Below are 21,543 nucleotides of genomic sequence, written 5' to 3'. Positions count from 1 at the left end.
CATTTTAATGTATTTTTCATCTTTGTTGGAAGCCTCCCAGAGTGGCTGGGGAAACAAATAATAAATTAATAATAACAACAACAACAACAATAATAATACGTCCAGCTGTCCTTAGTCAACAACAAATTGTCACTGTTTTTTGTGTTCAAAAGATGTTATATGGTAATTTATGGACCTAATAGGTATCTAAAGCCATTTGCACATAACAAAATAATGTATTTTATCAAAGTAATTGTTGAACTGAAATACAATTAAGAAGAAGTATATTTTTGGAGGGGCCCCAGAGAGTGGGACCCTAAGCTATAGCTTGTTTAGGTTCTCCGTAAATCCGGCACTGCGGCCGCTGCGCGCTTACATCAAACCAGGCGGGCGAGCGGGCAGCGGGGATGCGCGCACATTCCCGACACGACGGCGGAGAGAGAAGCATGGGGGTTCATACTCGCTGCATTACGGTAGGAGGCGGGGCGAAAGCGAAGGACCGGAGGAGAGAGAGAGAGCGTGAGCAAGCAAGCAAGCGAGCGCTGGGCGCGCGTGATAATCTCGCGGTAGCTTCGCGGGGAAGTCTCGCAATATCTCGGCGCCCGGGCTGAGGAGGGAGATCCAAGCGGCGAAGAGAGTCGAGAGCGGCGGCCGGTTGGCGTCGGCGAGCGCGAGGGGGACATGGCCGGCTGGGGAGAAGGGTGAGTAGGCGAGGCCGGGAGCCGAGGGCCCCGGGCCCGGTCAGCTGGCCCCGGAGCGCCTCTCTGGCCGCGGGCGCGGAGGGTCCCCCTGAGGTAAAACTCGCCGCTGGCGACGGAGCGCTGCCGGTTCCCTCTCGGGCCGCCGTTGTGTGAGGGAAGAGACGCGCCTTCTTCCTACCAGGCGAGGTTCATCGGGGGGGGGGGGAAAGGGGGGTTCGTGCCTGTCTGTAACTCTCGCACGACGCTTCCGAGGGCAACCTGGAATTAGAGAGAGAGTTCTCCGGGGCATGTTCAGAGTGCGCTTCTCCTCATCGAGAGCGGGAGTTTTCTCGAGCCTCGACTTCTCACAGGAATGAGTTGCTGTCCAGAAACTTCAGCGGCACCCCTCGACTTGGTTTCTGAGGTAAAATCGAGAGTGCCTCTGGGCATGTTCAGAGTGCGCTTCGCCTCATCGAGGGTGCTGGTGAGGTGGACGCCCCTCCGCTTTCCCACCCGCTCCCTCAGGGAGAACTTTACGTCTCGAAAGTTGTCATATTTCAGGTCAAATGTTTATAGATGTAGCGTTTCCGAGCCCGTAGGGGTTGGAGTGCTGGAAGAGGCCTGGGTTCGAATCCTCCCCCACTCAGCCTTGAAGCTCACTTGGTGTGACCTTGGAGGGCCAGTCGCTGCCTCTCAGCCCAACCTACCTCACAGGGTTGTTGTAGGGATTAAATGATGAGGGTGGTGGTAGCCATGTACACCAGTTTGAGCTCCTTGGAGAAAAAGGTGGCATATAAATGCAAGTAATATATCATAAATAAATGCTTGAGGTGTATTGGGACAAAAATTAACATATGCTTTAAAAAGTTCATTAACTACAAATAAAATAAGCAATGCTGAATTAGGTATCTCTCCAGGGCATGTGCCACTTTCCAGAAAACTTTCAAGATCACGACTCATGAGCATGTCTAGAGTGCTGCTTCCTTCCCTCCTCAGCTGTTCAAAGGACCTCTTTTGTCCTCATGCAATCCAGTAGGCTGATAAGGAGCAACTACTCTTGGGTTGTATTCTTTACAAGGCTTGCAGCAGAGTTTATTTTTACAGAAGATCTTTTTTATTTACAAAAAATTACACTGGTCAAATAAAACAACTTAATTCCTTCTCTAGCCATCAGGCTCTGAGACTCAATTGCTGACTCATTTACAACTCTGTTCATTTACATACTGACTGACCTTTATTGACCACATGCCCTCATTAAAGCCACCTGTTGCTGGGGGAGATTTTCCTCTCCTCAGAGTGAGGGTGGGATATAGGACTCCCCCCCCCTATCCTTAACATAATCTTTGGGGATTTGGTTACAGGGTGGAAACAAAGATAAGACAGGGATAAAGCTCATTGGCAACAGATATGTATGGCATGTGTGGTGTCCAGCTGTAACAAATAATAACAAAAAATATAGGAAGGTGCTTTATACCAGGCCAGGGATAAATTGTCATTTTTGAGTGGCATGGCTCCCTGGTACTGATGATTCTTTCTCATCAACCCATTACCTGAGCTGTGGGCTGTTTAGCACATTAAAAGTTAATATATTCTAAATTTTATTAGTACAGTGGTACTTCGGGTTACAGATGCTTCAGGTTACGCGATTTCGGGTTGTGTACTGCGCCGAACCTGGAAGTACCGGAACAGGTTACTTCTGGGTTTCGGTGCTCGTGGATGCGCAGAAAAACTGAATCACGACCCACGCGTGTGCAGACGCGGTGCTGCGGGTTGCAAACGCTGCGGGTTGCGAGCGTGCCTCCCACACGGATCACGTTTGCAACCCGAGGTTCCAGTGTATGCTGCTTTGCTATATACACACACCCAGTTCATGTTTAAAAACAACTTACAACAAAGAAGGCAGGAATACACCCCAAATCAACTATGACAAAAATAATTTCATAAGAACATACAAAAACAACATTTCAGTTTTGTAGCTATAACAAGATTACATTAACAACATTGGAAAACCACTGACAAGGGAGCTTGACAGTTTCACCTTGGTCCTTCCTATGATGTTGGCCACAGTCCCTGTCCTGCAACAGATACTTATGGTTGCCCTCCTCTGCACACATTCCATCTTGTCAATATCCTACAGTACTCCAGATGTGGTCTGACCAAGGCAGAATAGAGTGGTACTATGATCTGGACACTATACTTCTGTTGACGTAGCCTAGAATAGCAATAACATTTTTTGCTGCTGCATCACACTATTGACTCATGTTAAGACCCCTAGATCCTTTTACATGTACTGCTGGCAATCCAGGCGTCCCCCATTTTATATTTGTGCAGCTGGCTCTTCCTGCCTAAGTGTAGAACCTTACATTTGTCCCTATTAAAATTCAATTTTTAAAAAAGTTTTGGCCCAGTTTTCCAGTCTGTTTAGGTCATATTCAGTCCTTATTCTGTTTTCTGTGGCAATAGCTACCGCTCCCAGTTTGGTGTCTTCAAAATTGTTGAGCATCCCCTCCATTCCTTCATCCAAGTTGTTTACAAAGATGTTGAACAACAATGGGCCCAGGACAGAACCCTGTGGCATCCCACTTACCACTTTTTTCCAGGATGATGAGGAACCATTAGTGAACACACTTCAGGTTTGGTCAGTCAACCAGCTACAAATCCACCTAACGGTTTACCTTATCCAGCTTATATTTTATCAGCTTTTCCAGAAGAATTCCATGGGGACTTTGTTAAAAGCCTTACTGAAATCTAGATACACTACAACCACAGCATTCATCTTATCCAGCAAGCTTGCAAGTCTATCAGTAAAGGAATTGAGATTTGTCTGGCATTACTTGTTTTTGAGAAACCCATGTTGGGTCTTAGTAAACACAACATACTTTTCTAACTGCTCATAGACTGACTTATTTAATTATTGGTTCTAGGACCTTTCTGGTACTGACACCAAGCTGACTGGTTGGTAGTTACCTGGGTCTCCCCGCCCCCCTTTTGGAGGATGGGGACATTTGCCACTTCCAATCTGCAAGGACCTCACCTGTTCTCCAAGAATTCTCAAAGATTATAGACAGGCTCTGAGATTACGTACACCCATAAACTCCCATCCATCTTGGACTCCCTTCTCTTTTAAGTATTTCTGACCATAGGATCTCATCCAGTTTCTTAAGCTTTTTGAAATCAGCCTTAAAGTCCAGAGTGCATTTCTGATTACACTCAGCTTTCCCTTGTCTCATGGAACCCAAAAGGGCATTATTGTTTCCTCCCAAATTTCCCAGTACTTCCACTTCATTGATTAGTTGCTCCTTGTTTGTTAAGACCAGGTCCAAGATAGATGCTCCCCTTGTTGCGTCTTCCACCATCTGAGAAATGAAATTGTCAGTGAGGCAATTGAGGAATTTGTTGGATCTTACATTCTTGGCAGAGTTGGAGTTCCAACAGATATCAGGGAAGCTGAAGTTTCCTGTGACTACTATATCTCTCCTTTTTGAATATTTTGTAATCTGCTCCAGGAAGGCATCATCCAAGTCTTTAGTCTGGTTAGAAGGGTTATAGCAGACACCCACATTGATGCTAAATCTTTGTAAGAGACTTTTTCATGACTTCAGCAACTGCTGCAAATAGATTGGAAGATGGTTCAAGTTGTAGGAGAGGATAGGTTTTGTTTTTAAGAGGAGGCTGAAAAAATTATGTTTTCAACTTTCTAGATGCTGTATTCAAATTATTACATGCACACATCAACTTTGTTAGTAGCAGCTCTATTTATGACTGAAGAAGATTCTTAAGTGCAAGCACAAATTCTTAATTGCTTATTTAGTTTTATGCAGCCCTCTTGTATTCACCTGGTAGGCATAGATGACCAGGAATTCAATGCAGAATGAGCAGGTTGGTAGAGGAGGGACAGGTTTTTGTGCTAGCAAAGGAGGGGAAGAGCTCTTTCATTTATAACCAGCATGGAAATCAATCTGGCTGACACCACTTTGTGTAATACAAACTTTTAAAAATGTATTTATTTACAGTGGTGCCTCGCAAGACGAAATTAATTCGTTCCGCAAGTCTCTTCGTCTTGCGGTTTTTTCGTCTTGCGATGCACGGTTTCCCATAGGAATGCATTGAAAATCAATTAATGCGTTCCTAGGGAAACCGCCTTCAGACCAGGTCCGGGGACAGTCTGTCCCCGGACCTCTACTGAAGGCTAGGGGGGGGGACAAGGGCTTTTCTACCCACCCCCAGCATTTTAAAAAACCCTGGGACAGTGGAGGACTTCTCCGCTGTCCGGGGCGATCTTAAAATGCTGGCGGGCGGCATTTTAAAATCGCCCCGGACAGCGGAGGACTTCTCCGCTGTCCGGGGCGATTTAAAAGCCCCTGGGAAGGCAGGCAGGGGGGACAAAGACTTTTGCCCCCTGCCCGCCTTCAGAAGGTGTTCCCGCCCCCCGCCCCACTTCGGAACAGCTTTCCGAAGTGGGGCGGCTGGGCCAGGTGTCCCCGCCCCCCCTCCCCACTTTGGAACAGCTTTCCGAAGTGGGGCGGATGGGGCAGCTGTTCCCGCCCCCCTCCCCCCTTCGGAACAGCGTTCCGAAGTGGGACGGAAGGGGCAGCTGTTCCTGCCCCCCCTCCCCACTTCGGAACAGCGTTCCGAAGTGGGGCGGACGGGGCAGTTGTTCCCGCCCCCTCCCCCCTTCGGAACAGCGTTCCGAAGTGGGGCGGACGGGGCAGCTGTTCCCGCCCCCCCTCCCCCCTTCGGAACAGCGTTCCGAAGTGGGGCGGAAGGGGCAGCTGTTCCCGCCCCCCCTCCCCACTTCGGAACAGCGTTCCGAAGTGGGGCGGACGGGGCAGCTGTTCCCGCCCCCCCTCCCCACTTCGGAACAGCGTTCCGAAGTGGGGCGGATGGGGCAGCTGTTCCCGGCCCCCCTCCCCCCTTCGGAACATCGTTCCGATGTGGGGCGGCTGGGGCAGATGTTCCCGCCCCCCGCTTCGGAACAGCGTTTTAAAATGCTGGGGGTCGGCAGCGCTTCGCTCCCGACCCCCAGCATTTTAAGATCTCCCCGGGACACGGGGAGATTTTAAAATGCTGGGGGTCGGCAGCGAACCCTTCGCTCCCGCCCGCCAGCATTTTAAGATCGCCGGGGCAGGCGGGGGGAAGGCAGGCGGGGGGGGGAGCAAAGACTTTTGCCCCCCGCCGGCCTTCAGAAGAGGTCCTCTTCTGAAGGCCGGCTGTGGGCGAAAGTCTTTGCTCCCGACCGCCAGCATTTCCCTATGGGCTTTCGTCTTGCGATGCAAGCCCATAGGGAAATTCGTCTTGCGAAGCGCCTCCAAAACAGAAAACCCTTTCGTCTTGCGGGTTTTCCGTCTTGCGAGGCATTCGTCTTGCGGGGTACCACTGTACTATAATCCACCTTTATGTTGACTAAACAGCAGGGACTTCCATTCCTCTGAAGCAATCATGCAATGCAGATGAGTAACTTTTGTAGACTGATTTACGAGGCTGATCTTAGATATCTCCTTTGGCTCCCTCCTCTTCTTGTGATGTTCTGAACTACCTTGCATAGGACAGTTGTTTAAAACACTGAAGCACATTTGCAACAAATCACTTACCTCTCTTCCACTGTTTTTCAGTATTCTGTCTTTGGGGAGCACTCTACATCAATTTGTTTGCCACTCTTGTGTAATCCACTCTTGTCTAGTCCACAAACCTTGGCTTGACTGATTAGCTAGCCAGTACTTAAAATTACCGTTGACCCTGTCCACTTCACGGAGGAAAGACCTAGTGGATGGGAGATTGTGATCCTTATCCTGCTGCCTTTGAGGAGTACAGAGGTAGTGTTAGAGACTTGCACTCCTTCTGCAGATGCCCTGTGGGAAATGAAAGAAGCTTCTGGTATGTGAAGACAACTATGGAAGTGGGAAGGTCTTTCACATATGTGCTGCTCTAACAGAGACAAGAAATGGTTTATGGCTTTCTTGCTGCATCACTGTCTCCAAGGGCATTCTTTTTGCTTTGCATGGTGCTTTTACATCTCTATCAAATATATATCCCACTCTTCCTCTCAAAGGAGCCTAGGACAGAAAACAACAAGCACATTAAAGAGTTATTGATCTTTTCATTGAGGAATCCCAGGGTTTCCTGAAACATGGTATCTCTGTTCTGCTCAAATGATTCACATCCTCTTCCTTACATCAGCTTCACATATTATGGGGATCATATATTTTCCAGAATTTGACCTGTAGTGCTGTTGGAAAAGATGAAGTGTAAAGGGGAAATGTGCATTCTCAGCATTTTTGATAGCTTGTGTTGAGCTGCTGCAAAAGTTCATACTGCAAGGACATTTTGTTCGAGTTTTAATAGTGCTGCAGTGTCAATGGGAAAGGTTGGACTTTAACTATTCATCTCTGTGTTATGTTTTTATTCCATCCCTTTCTTCAAGGAATTAGGGGAAATTGTTCCTTTCTCCCCATTTTAACCTCACAAAAGCTCTGCAAGCAATGGTGGACTGAGAGAGACAGTGAACGTCCCAAGGTGACTCTGAGATCTTCTTAATTGAGCAGGGTTTCAAACATGTGCCTCCACAGATCTACTCTTAAGCACTACCCCAATTGTTTTCAGACTTTCTCCCTTGTTGTCATTTGAAAATCGGCAGGGCTGTTGGTGGACCATGTAATTACTTATTTATTCTATAAGTCAAAACATATAACTTGTATTTTAACAACTTTCTTTCTCCAGTACCAGCATAATCATCAAAATCAACACCGTGAACAGTCATGAGCCCTAGGCAATTGTTTATTATTATCAAATGCTTAATGCTACCACATATTAGCCTGTTTAATAATCAGCCCTGGTCAAAATGGCCTCGAGCTTTGTTGTCAGAAAAAAATAGTTGGAGTGCAGGACCAGGTACCATTATTCTCGACTTTTCCGCAACCTTTCCATGGAGCTCATGGTCCATAGTTTGAGACCTTCTGCACCACACCAGCTCTCATTTACTTTATGTTATCTGGGAAGTGGTTCATTTATTGGGTAGTGGTGGTTGGGATATAACTAGTTGCACACTGAGATTTGTCTATGATCTTATGTCTGCAGAGGTCCGGTGCACATGGATGAGGAGGAAGGAAATACAGTGGTCTTCTCTATTCTAAAATCATTCAACAACTACTTGTCACATCCTGTGGAAGATACGTCTGAATTGGCTACCACACAAGTGCCTCAAGGTTCTCTGCAGATGCAGTATGAGCAGATGATGAAGGTGAGACTTCCTTAGTTCATTTGTTCTTCCGTAGTTACAATGAGCCGGGACGCGGGTGGCGCTGTGGGTAAAACCTCAGCGCCTACGGCTTTCCGATCGCATGGTCGGCAGTTCGAATCCGCGCGGCGGGGTGAGCTCCCGTCTTTCGGTCCCAGCTCCTGCCCACCTAGCAGTTCGAAGGCACCCTTAAGTGCAAGTAGATAAATAGGTACCGCTTTATAGCGGGAAGGTAAACGGCGTTTCCGTGTGCTGCGCTGGTGCCGGCTCGCCAGAGCAGCTTCGTCACGTTGGCCACGTGACCTGGAAGTGTCTCCGGACAGCGCTGGCCCCCGGCCTCTTAAGTGAGATGGGCACACAACCCTAGAGTCGGACACGACTGGCCCGTATGGGCAGGGGTACCTTTACCTTTACTAGTTACAATGAGCAGGGAAAACAGTCACCTTCACTGTCAGAGCCTGATCGGAGTAGTATACTAAATCAGCTTTCCCCTGACCTGATGGCCTCCCAAGTGTTGGCCAAAGCAGATGGGAATTTTGGTCAAAACGTCTGGAGGGCACCAGGCTGAGTAAGGCTACTCTTAAATGAATGACATGTGCCAGAATGCTTAAGTTAGCAAGAACATCAGGATTTCCTAGACAAATGGAAATTTCATTCATGACTAAGTTAAAACATGGAGGGGGAGGGGGAATAGAGCATTTGATTTGTTTCTTCAATTCTTATCCCGTCATTCCTCCAAGTTGAGTTGGACAGTGTATGGTCTCTGTTTAGAATCTCAGGTGAGATTCCCACCCTGGAAGTTGCTCTCAGAACCAGTCACCACACAGAGGCAGAGAAAAGTTCAGATAGTTTACTGTTCTAGAATATAAGGCTCAGTTAACTGCTCTGAGGTGATTTTTGTTGTTGTTGTTACCTAGTTTATTAATTTTTTAAAATATAATAAAAAGAAATCACGTTATGCAGTCAAAAGTGTTTGTGATTACATCACAACATAGATCCATGAATTTATTTTATTTACTTACGTTTTTGCCCTACTTTTTATCATAGAAATCTAAAGCAGCTCATGATGAATATTGCGAAAAAAATGATGCAAATAAGCTTTTTTAAAAATGTAGATGACAACTCTTCACAGTTTGCTGCTATTGCTGCATGTTCTTTTTAAAGAGCATTTTGTCTTCCAGTATCTTTTCTGCCAGATGCTATTTGTAGAATACTGTGTCCCTCTCTTTTGAACTGTTTTTACTACATTTTTTCAGCAGTGGAGGTAGTTTTTCTCTTATGTGCAAATCATAAGTATTTGATATAGGCCTTATTATTCATGCTAATGCATATTAGGATGACTTGGATAGAAACCAAAGGCTTCTGCGAAGTTGGTATGCTATCTCTGCACTGTGGAGAGTTCTTACTTGAGCCCACTTGTACATCTGAAGAATAATTTTCTAGTTGGTATGAGGAAACATTTTTATTCATTTATTTAGAGGGCAGAAATAAAACAATGTAGAATAATTGTCAATAATAGATAAAATCAGGAAATAATAAAAAGCAAGTATATATAACTAAATTATGTGTCTGGAATACATTTTCTGAAATAAAGTTTTAAGAATGTGTCTAAGACAGCATAGTGAGGGCGCCTTTCTAATGTTAATAGGGAGCTTTGGGAGGAAGGAATGAGAAATCTTACTCTTTTCTTTCCAGTCTCTCATTTGCTTAGGTTTGAATGTTTAAAAAGTTATTTTTGTGGAATTCAGCATAGTTCTAAGGCAATTGTTCCACCAGTGCAGGGATTTCTGCCTGCACAGTGTTGTTCCTGAATCTGTTGCACATTTGTGGACAGTGTATGCGAGAGCATGGGTGGATGGGAAGTCCTGCTGCACAAGCGGAAATCCCTATTTTGATGGAACGTTGTTGGAATTGCACCCTTAACCCTTTGCCACAGCTTCGTCATGTATAAGATGGTTGTAAGAACTATTTTGTTTCCTTTGACTAAAATGTTTCAAGTGTTAAAAAAGGGCTTTCTGTGACCTCCCATCCAAAGGTGTAATCATGTCCACACATTCTTTGCGTCTTGTTTGTTATACTGGGCTCTTCCTTCAGGCAAAAGTTAGAGGGCACAGGGAAGTGACAAAACATGCAGAGTTCCTAAAATGCTTTGAGTGCCTTCAGTAGAACGCTGTGTGCTGCTGCTTATATTTAATTTTTTCTTTCCTCATCAGCGTGAAGATCAGGCTGGGCAAATACGTTCAGAGGCACAGTTTTTGCAAATGGAGCGGGAGAAAATGCAAATGGAACTGAGTCACAAAAGGGCTCGAATTGAGCTTGAGAAGGAGGCTAATGCAAATGCAAGAAATTTTGAGGTTAGTTTGCTAGTAATACACTGTTGATTAGTAGAGACATCAACCAGAGCCTCTTTTAGACCACCTCATGATTGACTTGGTTTGATGGTAAATTTCTAGGATCTTGTGATCATGTTGTTAATGCACAGAAGAGTTGTGTGGTTTCTTTTAGAAGCATTTAAAATGGGGGTGGGTAACTGGATCTCGTGGGCAGGCTGAATACTTTCCTTTCCCACCTCTTGCAGGTTGCTCACCTGTTAAATACCATGGCATTACAGTGACATAAGGTCATCGTTTTTTGCCCTCACAGTCAGCTGATAGTTGGGTCTTCAAAGCCCCGTGCAGCAGTTTTAAGCATAAGAAAAAGTGGCCTTCACCAACCTGGTGCCTTGGAGATATTTTGGACTACAACTCCCATTAGCTCCACACAGCATGGCCATGCTGGTTGGGGTGAATGAGAATTTTAGTCCAAAACATCTGGAGGGTATTAGGTTGGTGAAAGCTAATGTAGAAGATAGTGAATTGAATTGGGGAAACTGGATTCAAATCCCTCTTTAGCCATAAATTCACTGGATAAGCTCTTAGCCTTGTTTGCCTCACAAAGCTTGTGAGGACAGAATGGGATAATCTCATGTGTGCCATTTTGAGCTCAGTGGATGAAATTCAGGATACAAGATTGATAAATCTAGCATGTGAAACGGAAACTTTGCTGTGCTATGTGGCTAGCTCTGCCTTCTAGGTTTATGTCACAAGGAGGATGCACTTTATCCTGTAAAGCACTTCAAGAATTCAGAGGCTTTTATTAAATCTTCACATAACAACATATGCAGGGAGATGGATCTCTATTGTAACTCAGAAAAAATGAGGAGGAAGTTCCTCGTTCCACCTCAAGTCAAGTGATTTTGTGGATTATTCTGGTGTCACTTCAACCCCAAAATCTAGCTGAGTCAGTCGCAGAAACACTTAAAACCCTGAAATGTAAAGGGAGCAGCACTAATCCAACAGTGTGGTAATTACCTTGCTCAGATTCTGCATTTCGGAAGTGATGTGGATAAAGGGTTTAGGAACCTCATACTGCTTTGCATAATCCTTGCTTAGTATGTAAATCCGTAGCTTGTTTTGCTTTGATTAGCAGAGCAATTTGCTACACGTTTTCCAATAAGAGTGAATTAATTTGAGTTGGAAGCAAATGGAAACTGGACTGGAAATGCTTTGAGAGTTCAGAAAAAGGAAGAGAGGGAATGGTGGAGAATTGGGCAGGGAAAATTCAATACAGCAGCATGTATTGTACTATTTTATACTTTTCCAGTGAAATATTTTGGTCACAGAGTAGAAGGATTTAAATCACCAAGGAAAAAGGTCAATTTAAGTCAAATTTCCTGTAGCTATTACTTCGTATATTTCATAAACTTCATACATTTTCTGAACAGAGGTGCAAATCAGACCACAAAACTATGTTGATTTACAACTAAGCAGAAATATTATTTACACCAGGGACTGGAACCTTTTTATGTTGGGTGGGGCTGGTGGTGTGTATCAGGAAGTGTAGAGCCAAAGCGGGCAGTGATTCTCCCTCCCCCTCCTCTCAATCTCTTGTTTCTTCCCCCTTCCCAAGTTTAATTTCCACATGGTAGACAATTTGGGTGGGTGATGAGCAGAACATGGGAAGGGGAGAGTTGTTAACCCATCATTCTCTAGCTCCTCCCCAACCCCCGAATGTGGTATTTAGACTTAGCTAAAACCCTAATTGCTGATGGGGAGCTAGGTCCAAGGAGGAAATGCTGTGGTTTGAACCCATTTGTTCCTTGGTTTACAGCCAGACTTTGCCTCTCTTTGTCACATTATATATATTTTTCATGGTTTCCTTGAATGTCTCTAAAATATTTCCATATAGGGTCTTCATTATATGGTCCATTAAAGTGGGCAAGCATCTATGACAGTTTCTGCCGTGGTGCAAGGGGTGCCACAGCAATGCTGTATACCAGTGCGTGAGAGCCCCGTTCTCAAATTATAGCATTGGCAAAGGGCAATGAAATTCCCAGGATGTTTTACAGAAAATGCAGAAGACCATAAAATAACAATACTAATAATACAAACTGAAAAGACTAAAAACCTTGGTGAAATAAAATGTTATTTGTTGGGTGCCAAAATGATGTTGGCATGTCCAATTACCATATTTTTTGCACCATAACACTCACTTTTTTCCTCCTAAAAATTAAGGGGAAATGTCTGTGCGTGTTATGGGGGAAATGCCTGCGGGTGGCATGCCTACGGATTTTCCTCCTCTAAAAACTACGTGCGTGTTATGGTCGGGTGCGTGTTATAGAACGAAAAATACGGGTACTTTTCAGGCTTGATTTTTATATGGTGATGTGTGAATTTGGGAATTTGACCATTTCTCAGTTAAATCAATTGAGAGTCATTCAGTGATGGCTAGTCACCATACAAGGGGCAAATTCTGAATCACTTTTTGCCTGCTTTTTATTGTTCCTTCATTTGGCTGCTGAGTGTGTTGCTGTGGCTGCATTAGGTAAATTGGGAAGATCTATGGGAGCAGATCTGTAACTGTGTCATGAATGTTGCTGTGAGCAGTAACTAGAAAATGTGATAGTGATGGAAGGAAAAATACTGGAAATCAGTATGCAAACCATTTCCATTTGGAGTAAACCAAATGCATGAGATGAGTTCCTAAGTGAGATGGTTTATGTCATCCTAGCATTGAAGCTCGTGCTATAAACCAAAACCCTGTTCAGACTGATACATTTGTGAGCACCGTGTCTTTGAGCAGTGCAAGCCATGCTGTCAAGTCTGACAATATGTGAATATCCCATTTGCCTCCAATTTATTGTAAACATCTTTATACAACATCTGTGGAAAACATATGGTGCAGCCATGCCCCAAAGATTACTTCTGTGATGCACTAAACATTCATAACCAGGATGGATAAAAAGCAATAATTTTAAAAACCAAAAATGGGGGTTATATTCAACATTAATCAAACTCTAAAATTTCAACTCTGTCTTGTGCCAATGCTATAATTCGGGAGGGGAGCAAATCTGTAAACTGTCAGACATGTTCAGTGGCTGCAGAATAGAAATAGGTTGCATGGAAACTGTCCACTAAGTTCACAAAGGTTCTATTTCACTAGTGAAATGGATGAAAAGGCTTGGGAAGACTTTGCTTGGTGGAGATGCCAGCAATATATTACTGTAGTTATTTGATGCAAGGTTCTTTGAAGTTTCTTTCTGTTTTTCCTCTCTTTCTAGCGGGAGGCTGACCATAACAAAGAGCTCCTCAAGCGTATCAAGCAGTGTCAGGAAAGAGAAACTGAGACCGAAAATAAGCTTCAAGAACAAATTGAGATTAACAAATCCTGTCAGAAGCACACAGAGTCTCTGAATAAGAAGTTGCAGGAGAAGGAGAACAAGCTTGCTGAAGCTAATGAAGTAAGAAAAAAGCAGTTTATTATTTGATTCCATACTATATGTACTTTCCAATCATCCATGAATATTAATAAATAGCTTTGTTGCAGCAGTTGTGATGCACAGTAGAATGGTGATACGCACATTCTGCTCATAGTACTCAATTTCTTAATGGATGATAATGGTGTTTATGTTTGAAGGAGAATGTGGGCGTTGATAAATATTGAAGTGTTTCTACAAAAGTCTTCCTCAGCCTGGTGCTTTCTAGATGTTGCTGGGTTCAAATGTCCCTCGGCCCCAGCAAGCATGGTTAACGGTCAGGGATGATGTGAGTTGTAGTCGAGAAACAACTAGAGGACACCAGGTTGGGAAAGGCTTTCTAGAGGAAGCATTTTTCAAAGACAAGATGGCAAAGGAATCTGAATTTTGCATTGTTGATGTTGGTATCTGTCTGTTTTGAAGTGTGCAGCATCAGATGTAAAGTCAAACCATTGGACAGCTATGGTTCCTGCTGTGGCTGTAGAAACCAATACGGGTGAGACATGTTTTATTGCAGCTGGGACAGATGAAGGTTTCTGGTATTGCTTCTACGGATGCACCATGCTGTTTCTTCTCTCTGTGCTCCTCCCAGTGGTAATTTCTCCTCTGGTCACTGATGTGGATACATGATATGACTGATTGTCTCCAAGCACTGCAATCGTCTGTAAGGAATTTCCATATGACGTGGTTAATGTTGTCTATGAAGGAGGTGTATAAGTGGTGTCTGCTTTCAGCATGTCTCCTGCAGCTAGTGCAATGAGAAAATGATGTTGACTGTTGACCTCTGAGCTCTAAAGCTGCATTGTAACTCGGGATAGACCTTCCAGTGAGTGACTGTAATCTGTTGAGAACTGAATGGGCGAAGGCTTTTCCCACAGTACTCAGCAGTGGGATTCCATGGTAGTTACTACAGTCATGGCAGTCACCTTTGTTATTGTAAAGGGTAACAATGCTGGATTCGCACATGTCTTGTGGCACAGATCCTGCTTCCCAGCACTGCAAGAGAAGGCTGTGGAGGTGCGTCATGAGGGAGGAGTTGAGGCTGGCTTTCAGCACTTCTGTTGGGATTCTGTCCTGTTGGGATTCTGTCTTTACCACACGCCTGGGAGTTGATGGTATTCTTCAGCTCATTGAGGGAGGTAGGGACATCCAGCTGTTCCAAGGCAGGCAGAGTCTGGATACTGTTGATTGCTGTGTCAGAGACTGTGTTTTCCCACGAGTACAGTTTTTGATAGAGCTCTGCCCGTTACTTCGTCTGCTTGCTGCAATCTGTTATGATTTCTGCAGACAAGGTTTTGAGCGGTGCAGTTTTTCTGCCTGTAGGTCCAAAGCCTTCTAGTCTTTGCACATTTTGTGAGTATTGCTGCTTCAGCCAGTAGTCATGGACACATTGGCAATCTGCTGGGCATCACTCCTTGCTTTTCTCAGTGCAGCAAGTGTCTTCCTGCAGGGTGCACACTTGTGGTTCACAAGAGCCTCTTACTTCGTGGCCTTAACAGGCTCCGTGTCCTTAATGCTGGCCTCAAACCAGTTGGGTATCTGCTGCTCTCAAAGGTAGCAAGGGAATATGGATTTTGCATTGTTATCAAACAGCAGTAAGAGGTAATTGGGAGGTGTAGTGAAGGGCATAATAATACAATAGGGCCCCAGGAAGTAATGAGTAGTTTAGGTTATTCTTGGTCAGTTACTGCTGTGGTATCAGTCACTGCAGCGAGATTTTAGGGCCAAATTATTTCTGTTTTTTTCTGGCATCTCCAATATGATCTGTTCTGTGTAATTTTTAACGCAGCAGCTGTTTCTGAAACTGTGATGTCCCTCCCAAGAGTGTGCATACCTAACTGAATGTTTAGGAAATTATAATGTCATAAATTTAGTACAAGAGCTAATCTTGTAGAAAAGGGCTGTGTAGGCATAGAATATGGAAGAGGGCAAGAGAGGAGAGACATTCAAGGCACAAGAAGTGATCGTTCATAAGAGTGACTAAGTTAGTCTTTGCCAACCTATGCCCTCCACAAGTTTTGGATGTCTATGCTGACTGGGCCTGCTGGGAGTTGGAATTCAAAAAATCAGAAGGACCCCAGATTGGTGAAGACTGGACTAAGTAATTGTTCTTTTTATAATCAAGCAATGGCCTAATGATACGCTGATGTCCTTTCCCCCCTGCATCTAACCTAGTTCTGGTAACTCTGAATTGTACAACTTTATTTAAAAGTTAACACTGCCATTGTTACTTGTCTGTTGGGAAAATTGATGCAGTTTTGAAATTCCACTGCAGAGAAAATATTCATAAGGTCTGATGGAACAATTTGCATCCCTCTGATGCATCCTAGTGTAGATAGACATTCTAACTTTGAAACTTGCTATTTGCATGCCAGCGTGAAGTTACTTGCTTAATGGGTGGTGACAATTAGTGTGACAGATAAGAGAGCAAAGAGTTGCTTTTGCCTTTCTGAGGTAACTTTTTAAAGGTCTGATTTCATGTATTATTGGTTCTTCACATTTAATCAGTAGTGTTTGATCAGAGGTGGTTCATTGTCCTTGACATCTAGGTCCAACCATATATTTGTGTATTCATTCTTTCTTTCTCAGACAATTAGTGTGCTGAAAGGAAAGATATCGGAGTTGCAGTGGAACTTAACAAATCAGGAGATGAAAATGAAAACCTGTGAATCGCAGAAGCAGGAGCTGACTGAACAGCTGGATGTACTACAAAAGTGAGTAGAGGATTAACAACTGCCAGGAAATAAAACCTTTAGTCTTTGGCAGCTGGTGTCACTCAGGAAGGGAAAGTTTCAACAGCTTTTGATTTTTGCTGTTCAAAGAGCTGCTTTGATCAGGATGTGTACTGCTGAAAACTTGATAAACGGTGAGTGGGGGAAATAACAAAATAAAAAGTAGATAAAGTAATTTTATGGAAAATAAATAAAGCTTAAAATATTTCCCATTTCTCTTGTGCAGGAGATGGGAAAACACTGAGGATTGGAGGAGGCTAATTAACTGAAAAGTCTTTTATTAAAACCTGTAACTATCATTGATGAGGCAGGATTGGTTATAATTCCTCCCCTCAATTCTGTGTTGTAACACTGATTTTGGGCATAACTTTTGAAGCAGCATTTATGTAATACCGACATGAGTTATTTGGTGGCCAAATAATTGGAGTACGGAAATAACAAGTGATTTGTGGGATTTGTTACTTGGCTAAGAATATTCAGTGCATAGTCTAAATTTTCTGCAAAGGAAAAAAGATGTCTGCAGCTGCGATCCAATGGATGCTTAAGTACTATTGAATTCAGTAGTAGATAGGTAGCCGTGTAGCTGTGTATCTGAAGAAGTGTGCATGCACACGAAAGCTCATACCAAGAACTAACTTAGTTGGTCTTTAAGGTGCTACTGGAAGGAATTTTTTTATTGAATTCAGTGGGACTTACCTCTGAATATAGGATTGCATTGCAAGCTATGTTATCATGACAGCAGTTTTTGGAAAATACTGGCAAAATGCCACTGGCGTATTGGGTTGCATTTGGTCTCTGAATATGTCCTTGCTGTTTCCTTACAGCAGTGTGTACTAAGAGGGCAGTAGTCCATGCTTCAGCAAGGAGATAGTGCTGTACAGTCGTACCTTGGTTCTTGAACTGAATCTGTTCTGGAAGTCCGTTCGACTTCTGAAAACGTTCAAAAACCAAGGCACAGCTTCCGATTGGCTGCACTCAGGCGGAAGCCGCGGAAGCCGCGTTGGATGTTCGGCTTCCAAAGAAAGTTTGCAAACCGGAACACTTCTGGGTTTGCAGCGTTTGGGAGCCAAAAGGTTCAAGTCACAAGGTGTTTGAGAACCAAGTTATGACTAGTGGGGAAGAAGGAAGTCTCTTCCCTAATGAATTCTGGACAGGGCCTTTGCAATGTGATTGTCTTTAGGATGGGAACCCAGTATGAAGGGAAGAACAGACCTGTAAGTTGGACACTGCTTTGGAGACAGGCAATGTCCATGTCTCTTGGTTACTTGGGACTCCTTGTAGACAGGACACACACTCCCTGGTAGACAGGAGAACACATTGCAGTGGAAGTTTAATGTGACCAAGAGATGTAATGTGCATATCATAGAATTGTCGAGTTGGAAGGGACTCCAAGGGCCATCTAGTCCAACCTCCTGCATTGCAGGAATCTTTTGCCCATTGTGATGATGAATGGTCTGGAAGTGAATAAGTAGAGAAAAGTGCTGCAGGACAGGTGCAATCCAATGGTGAGTGGTTGACAGTGGGTTCAAAATAGACACCAGGAAGTATTTGTGTTGATGGGCACAAGCTTTTAGAAAGAATTTGGCAAGGTCTGTCAAGGCCTATTAGCTGTTGAATGGTTTCTTTAAATGTAAAGGTTCATCATTGTTCCACTCCATGTGTATGTCTTTAAGGGGCCAGAGCAAGGGCCAGAGCAAAATAACGAGACCCAGCTTTACAGCTGTCAAACATAGCAGGTGCTGCTGAGTTGTACTGATTAAGCTGTGTCAGCAATTGGGTGTAGTATATAAGGAGCAGCACCTAGCTCTCCCATTACCCTGGGGGATGGGTTGGTGGTTGGGTCATGTTTGATGTATTTAGTGTAAATGGAGTTTTTGTTTTTGTAATTAAAACCTTGTTTAAGTACTTTTTGAGTACCTCTTTTAATGCATGGTCTCCCCAGCAAGCTCTCTGCAGTGCTACCATAGTGCAAATAGCCAACATTAGCTAGTATGGTTAAAAAATGAAACCTCTTGAGGCAGAGACAATGGATGGGAGTTAACTAACAAGTCCCATCAGTGCAAGCCCTGGTTAAGGTTTTCACTTGTGCATCAGGGCTTTCCCTTCCTCTCTCTACTAACATGCTCTGAAATTGACTGGAGGTGTGTGTGTGTGTCAGGAGAACGGTGTATGAGGGGCAGGAGGGGGTTCTTTCATTCTATCTGGCAAGCCACAATGCTTGTGCTGACAGGATTACAGATAGGTAGCCGTGTTGGTCTGCCATAGTCAAAATAAAAAATTCCTTCCAGTAGCACCTTAAAGACCAACTAAGTTAGTTCTTGGTATGAGCTTTCGTGTGCATGCACACTTCTTCAGATACACATGTGCTGACAGGATGTTTACCATAGCAGAATGTTGAATTCTAACAGTATTTATTTCTTTTTATTGTTTTTAAATAATTTGCCTCTTAATAACATAATACAGTGAATAGTATATAAATGTTTTACAGTATTTACAAATTGCACACATACTAAACACCACAAAACTATAAATGTTGCAAAAATGATAAAAGTCATTGAAAAACTTTTCTTAAAAGCTGTAGATTAAGTCAAAATAGACAAATGAAGCACCAAAAGCAGTTAAACCTGACAAGACTTGGTGCCAGGTGGATAGACCTAATCAATTCTAGAGATGAGTGGGATGACTGTCTCCATCACAGCCTGCTTGTTTGCTTCCCAGAAATGCTGCTGAAACCAATGCCAGGCTACAAAGCACTTTGCTTATAGCAACTTCAACATGTTTTGCTTCTAGTGGGAATGGTTCTATAAGTGACTCATTTGTCTTGTATCTTCTCTATGTCACTATTGTGCTTTATATACCCTCTGCCTAGTAATGAGATCCATGATTACCCACCATGGCTAGAATTTCCTGTCTGTCTTTCAGAGGTAGGCACATATAAACATAATGGTTGACTCAGGAGAGATTTTGATGGGGGAACTAAACTTGACTTAAAATTGTAAAAATTAAGAAATAGCTTTTGCAAGCATGCGTAAGTTTTGTTCAGCATGTAGTGAAGCATAACCATGGATGGATGATGAACAGGATGCTTCCAAGGTATGTGCTTGTGCCTTCAAATGTTCCTCTTTGTTTTAAATACATATCTTTATGTCCACATACAATAGAAAATGGAGAGAGGCCAGTCAACAAATTCAGTCTCTGCATGCAAAGGAAGCACTAATTGCTGAGAAGGAGCAGAAAGTTCAGGTGAGAGCTTCTCCTTTTTAACTGTGTGAAGTTATCTCTTTACTCTACAAAACTATTCTTAGGAAAGCTCAGAACCCCTCTATTACCACCTTGTGACTGAAAAATATAAACAGAAATCATGGAAACTCTTCATGGAAACAAAAGTTGCACAAAACATTTAATTTGTACCAAACTGGCCACAAAAGGCACTTGCAATCATGTATTGTTCGTTTGGATTAACAGTGAAGTTAATGTTAAAATGACTGCAGATTTCTCACACATGTCATGTCTTCTAACTTAGCCTTTCTGATAGTTCTCTTGGTCCTTTACTTTCCAGGACCTGGAGCAAAAGCTCGCGTTGCAAGAACAAGATGCTTTAATTGTGAAGAACATGAAGATGGAGTTGGCACAATTTCCCAAAATGGAGCGGGAGCTGCGGGAGCTCAGGGAGGAGAATGCTTACCTTAGGTCAGAAGACAGCAGTTGTGCTTGGTGGGAAAGATGTGCACTTTTCACTTGCTCCTGCCCACCTGTAGCAGCTTCTGCACTGAGGCTGTAAACTCCCCTTTTCAGATCTTGATGCCTTGTCTTCAGTATTCACAACAGATTCTCAACAGTCCTCTTTCTCTGCACCTGCATTATAGCTGTGTGCTCATTTTGGCTCTGCAGCATTGTAGTTGTTACATTTAATAAACAATAAAAAATGGGTTGACATTTGCTTTGCAAAAAGCAACTAGTGTTAATATCTTAATAGTGTGTTGCCCCTTCTTTTCCCAGGGAAATAAAAGAAAACAATGGATTGCTCAAAGAGGAGGTAGAAGGTCTCCAGAGGAAACTAGTGCGCTATGAAAAGGTCCAGGCAGAAATGGTAGCCCTGGAATTGGAGAAGGAGGTAAGGTCACAGTAACGCAACCTGTATAGGTGGGGTTGGTCCTTCAGCCCCTAGTTGCAAATTATTTTTTCTAATAAGAACATACAGATGGCATCTCTCTCAGCTCTATAGGCCTGTTAGGCTAATGTAAGAATTAGTAATGTGTGTGTGCTTTAAAAAAAAATCTGTGAAAAGCTCTGATCTCCATGGTGGCAGCTTCTGTTTTAAGCCTGCATGCATTGTCTTCTGGAATACAAGAGTTGAACAGGGACAGTAGCACTTGATGGACATTTAAAGGCTTCTGTTTACATTTGGGTTGTAATTGCTATGCATGGGACTAAACGCAGTATGGGATCAATACATTGCTTTCTTTGTCTTGGTGTGAAAATAGTTGTTTGAGCATCGAGCTACAGTGGTGTTGTTAATTATTGCAAATCCAGTCTATTCAGTTGCCTGGACTAGAAGGAAATAGAGACCGGAGGTAAATTCTCTTGAAGGAAGAACCAGAGCTGGCAAGCACAGCTGACTTGAGATGTTGGGAATATGGATAACTTAATATAGAATCAAAGATAGGTGCTATAGAACAGAATTTCACTATTAATTTCTCACACAATGCTGCTTGCAGTACAAATAAATAGTATTCAGGTTTGGGACATTTTACCCTTTCCCGCTACAGTTGTAACATGTTTTGGCATGCACTTACCATAACAGGTTTTGCAAAACAAGCAAATGAGGGGTAAATTGTTGCCAAGTATGTGCTATTTATGCTTGGGTAGTATAGTTTTGGTATGTGTTGATAAATATTTTTAAAAACAAATTACTAAACCTAAGAGGGATGAATTTAAATTTTTAACACTGCAGATGTTCAGATATAGATGTTTTGGTTTTGGTTTTAATTCAAATTCTTTTGTTACTTGTTTCAGAGACTTCAGGGAAAGCTGAATACTTGGGAGAAACTGGACCAGAGCACTGGCTTAGGTATCAAGTAAGTAGAAAGTGACAGTAACAATCTGAGCACCAATGTTCTTGTT

The 21,543-nt window shown here is 43.3% G+C and overlaps 1 protein-coding gene across 2 annotated transcripts in view; it reads left to right on the top strand.

Annotated features, from left to right (window-relative positions):
- The first annotated feature begins 526 nt into the window (after positions 1–526).
- Positions 527–21,543, top strand: part of MAD1L1 (mitotic arrest deficient 1 like 1) — a 456,900-nt gene continuing 435,883 nt past the window's right edge. Inside the window, exons 1-9 of one of the 2 annotated variants that reach the window (XM_081169503.1) lie at positions 527–680; positions 7,734–7,896; positions 10,107–10,247; positions 13,493–13,672; positions 16,277–16,401; positions 19,581–19,662; positions 19,979–20,109; positions 20,419–20,533; positions 21,436–21,497. In XM_081169503.1, coding sequence (XP_081025629.1) covers positions 661–680; positions 7,734–7,896; positions 10,107–10,247; positions 13,493–13,672; positions 16,277–16,401; positions 19,581–19,662; positions 19,979–20,109; positions 20,419–20,533; positions 21,436–21,497 — 1,019 coding nt within the window. In that variant the 5' untranslated portion in view covers positions 527–660. Of the gene's footprint in view, positions 681–1,062; positions 1,084–7,733; positions 7,897–10,106; positions 10,248–13,492; positions 13,673–16,276; positions 16,402–19,580; positions 19,663–19,978; positions 20,110–20,418; positions 20,534–21,435; positions 21,498–21,543 lie in introns of those variants that run through there. The other variant, XM_081169504.1, reaches the window with a different exon arrangement.

Source organism: Podarcis bocagei (genome assembly GCF_964188305.1).
Source record: "Podarcis bocagei genome assembly, chromosome: 14".
Classification (NCBI taxonomy): domain Eukaryota; kingdom Metazoa; phylum Chordata; class Lepidosauria; order Squamata; family Lacertidae; genus Podarcis; species Podarcis bocagei.
The sequence above is the reverse complement of the archived record's forward strand: the minus strand, read 5'-3'. Positions and strand labels throughout refer to the sequence as shown.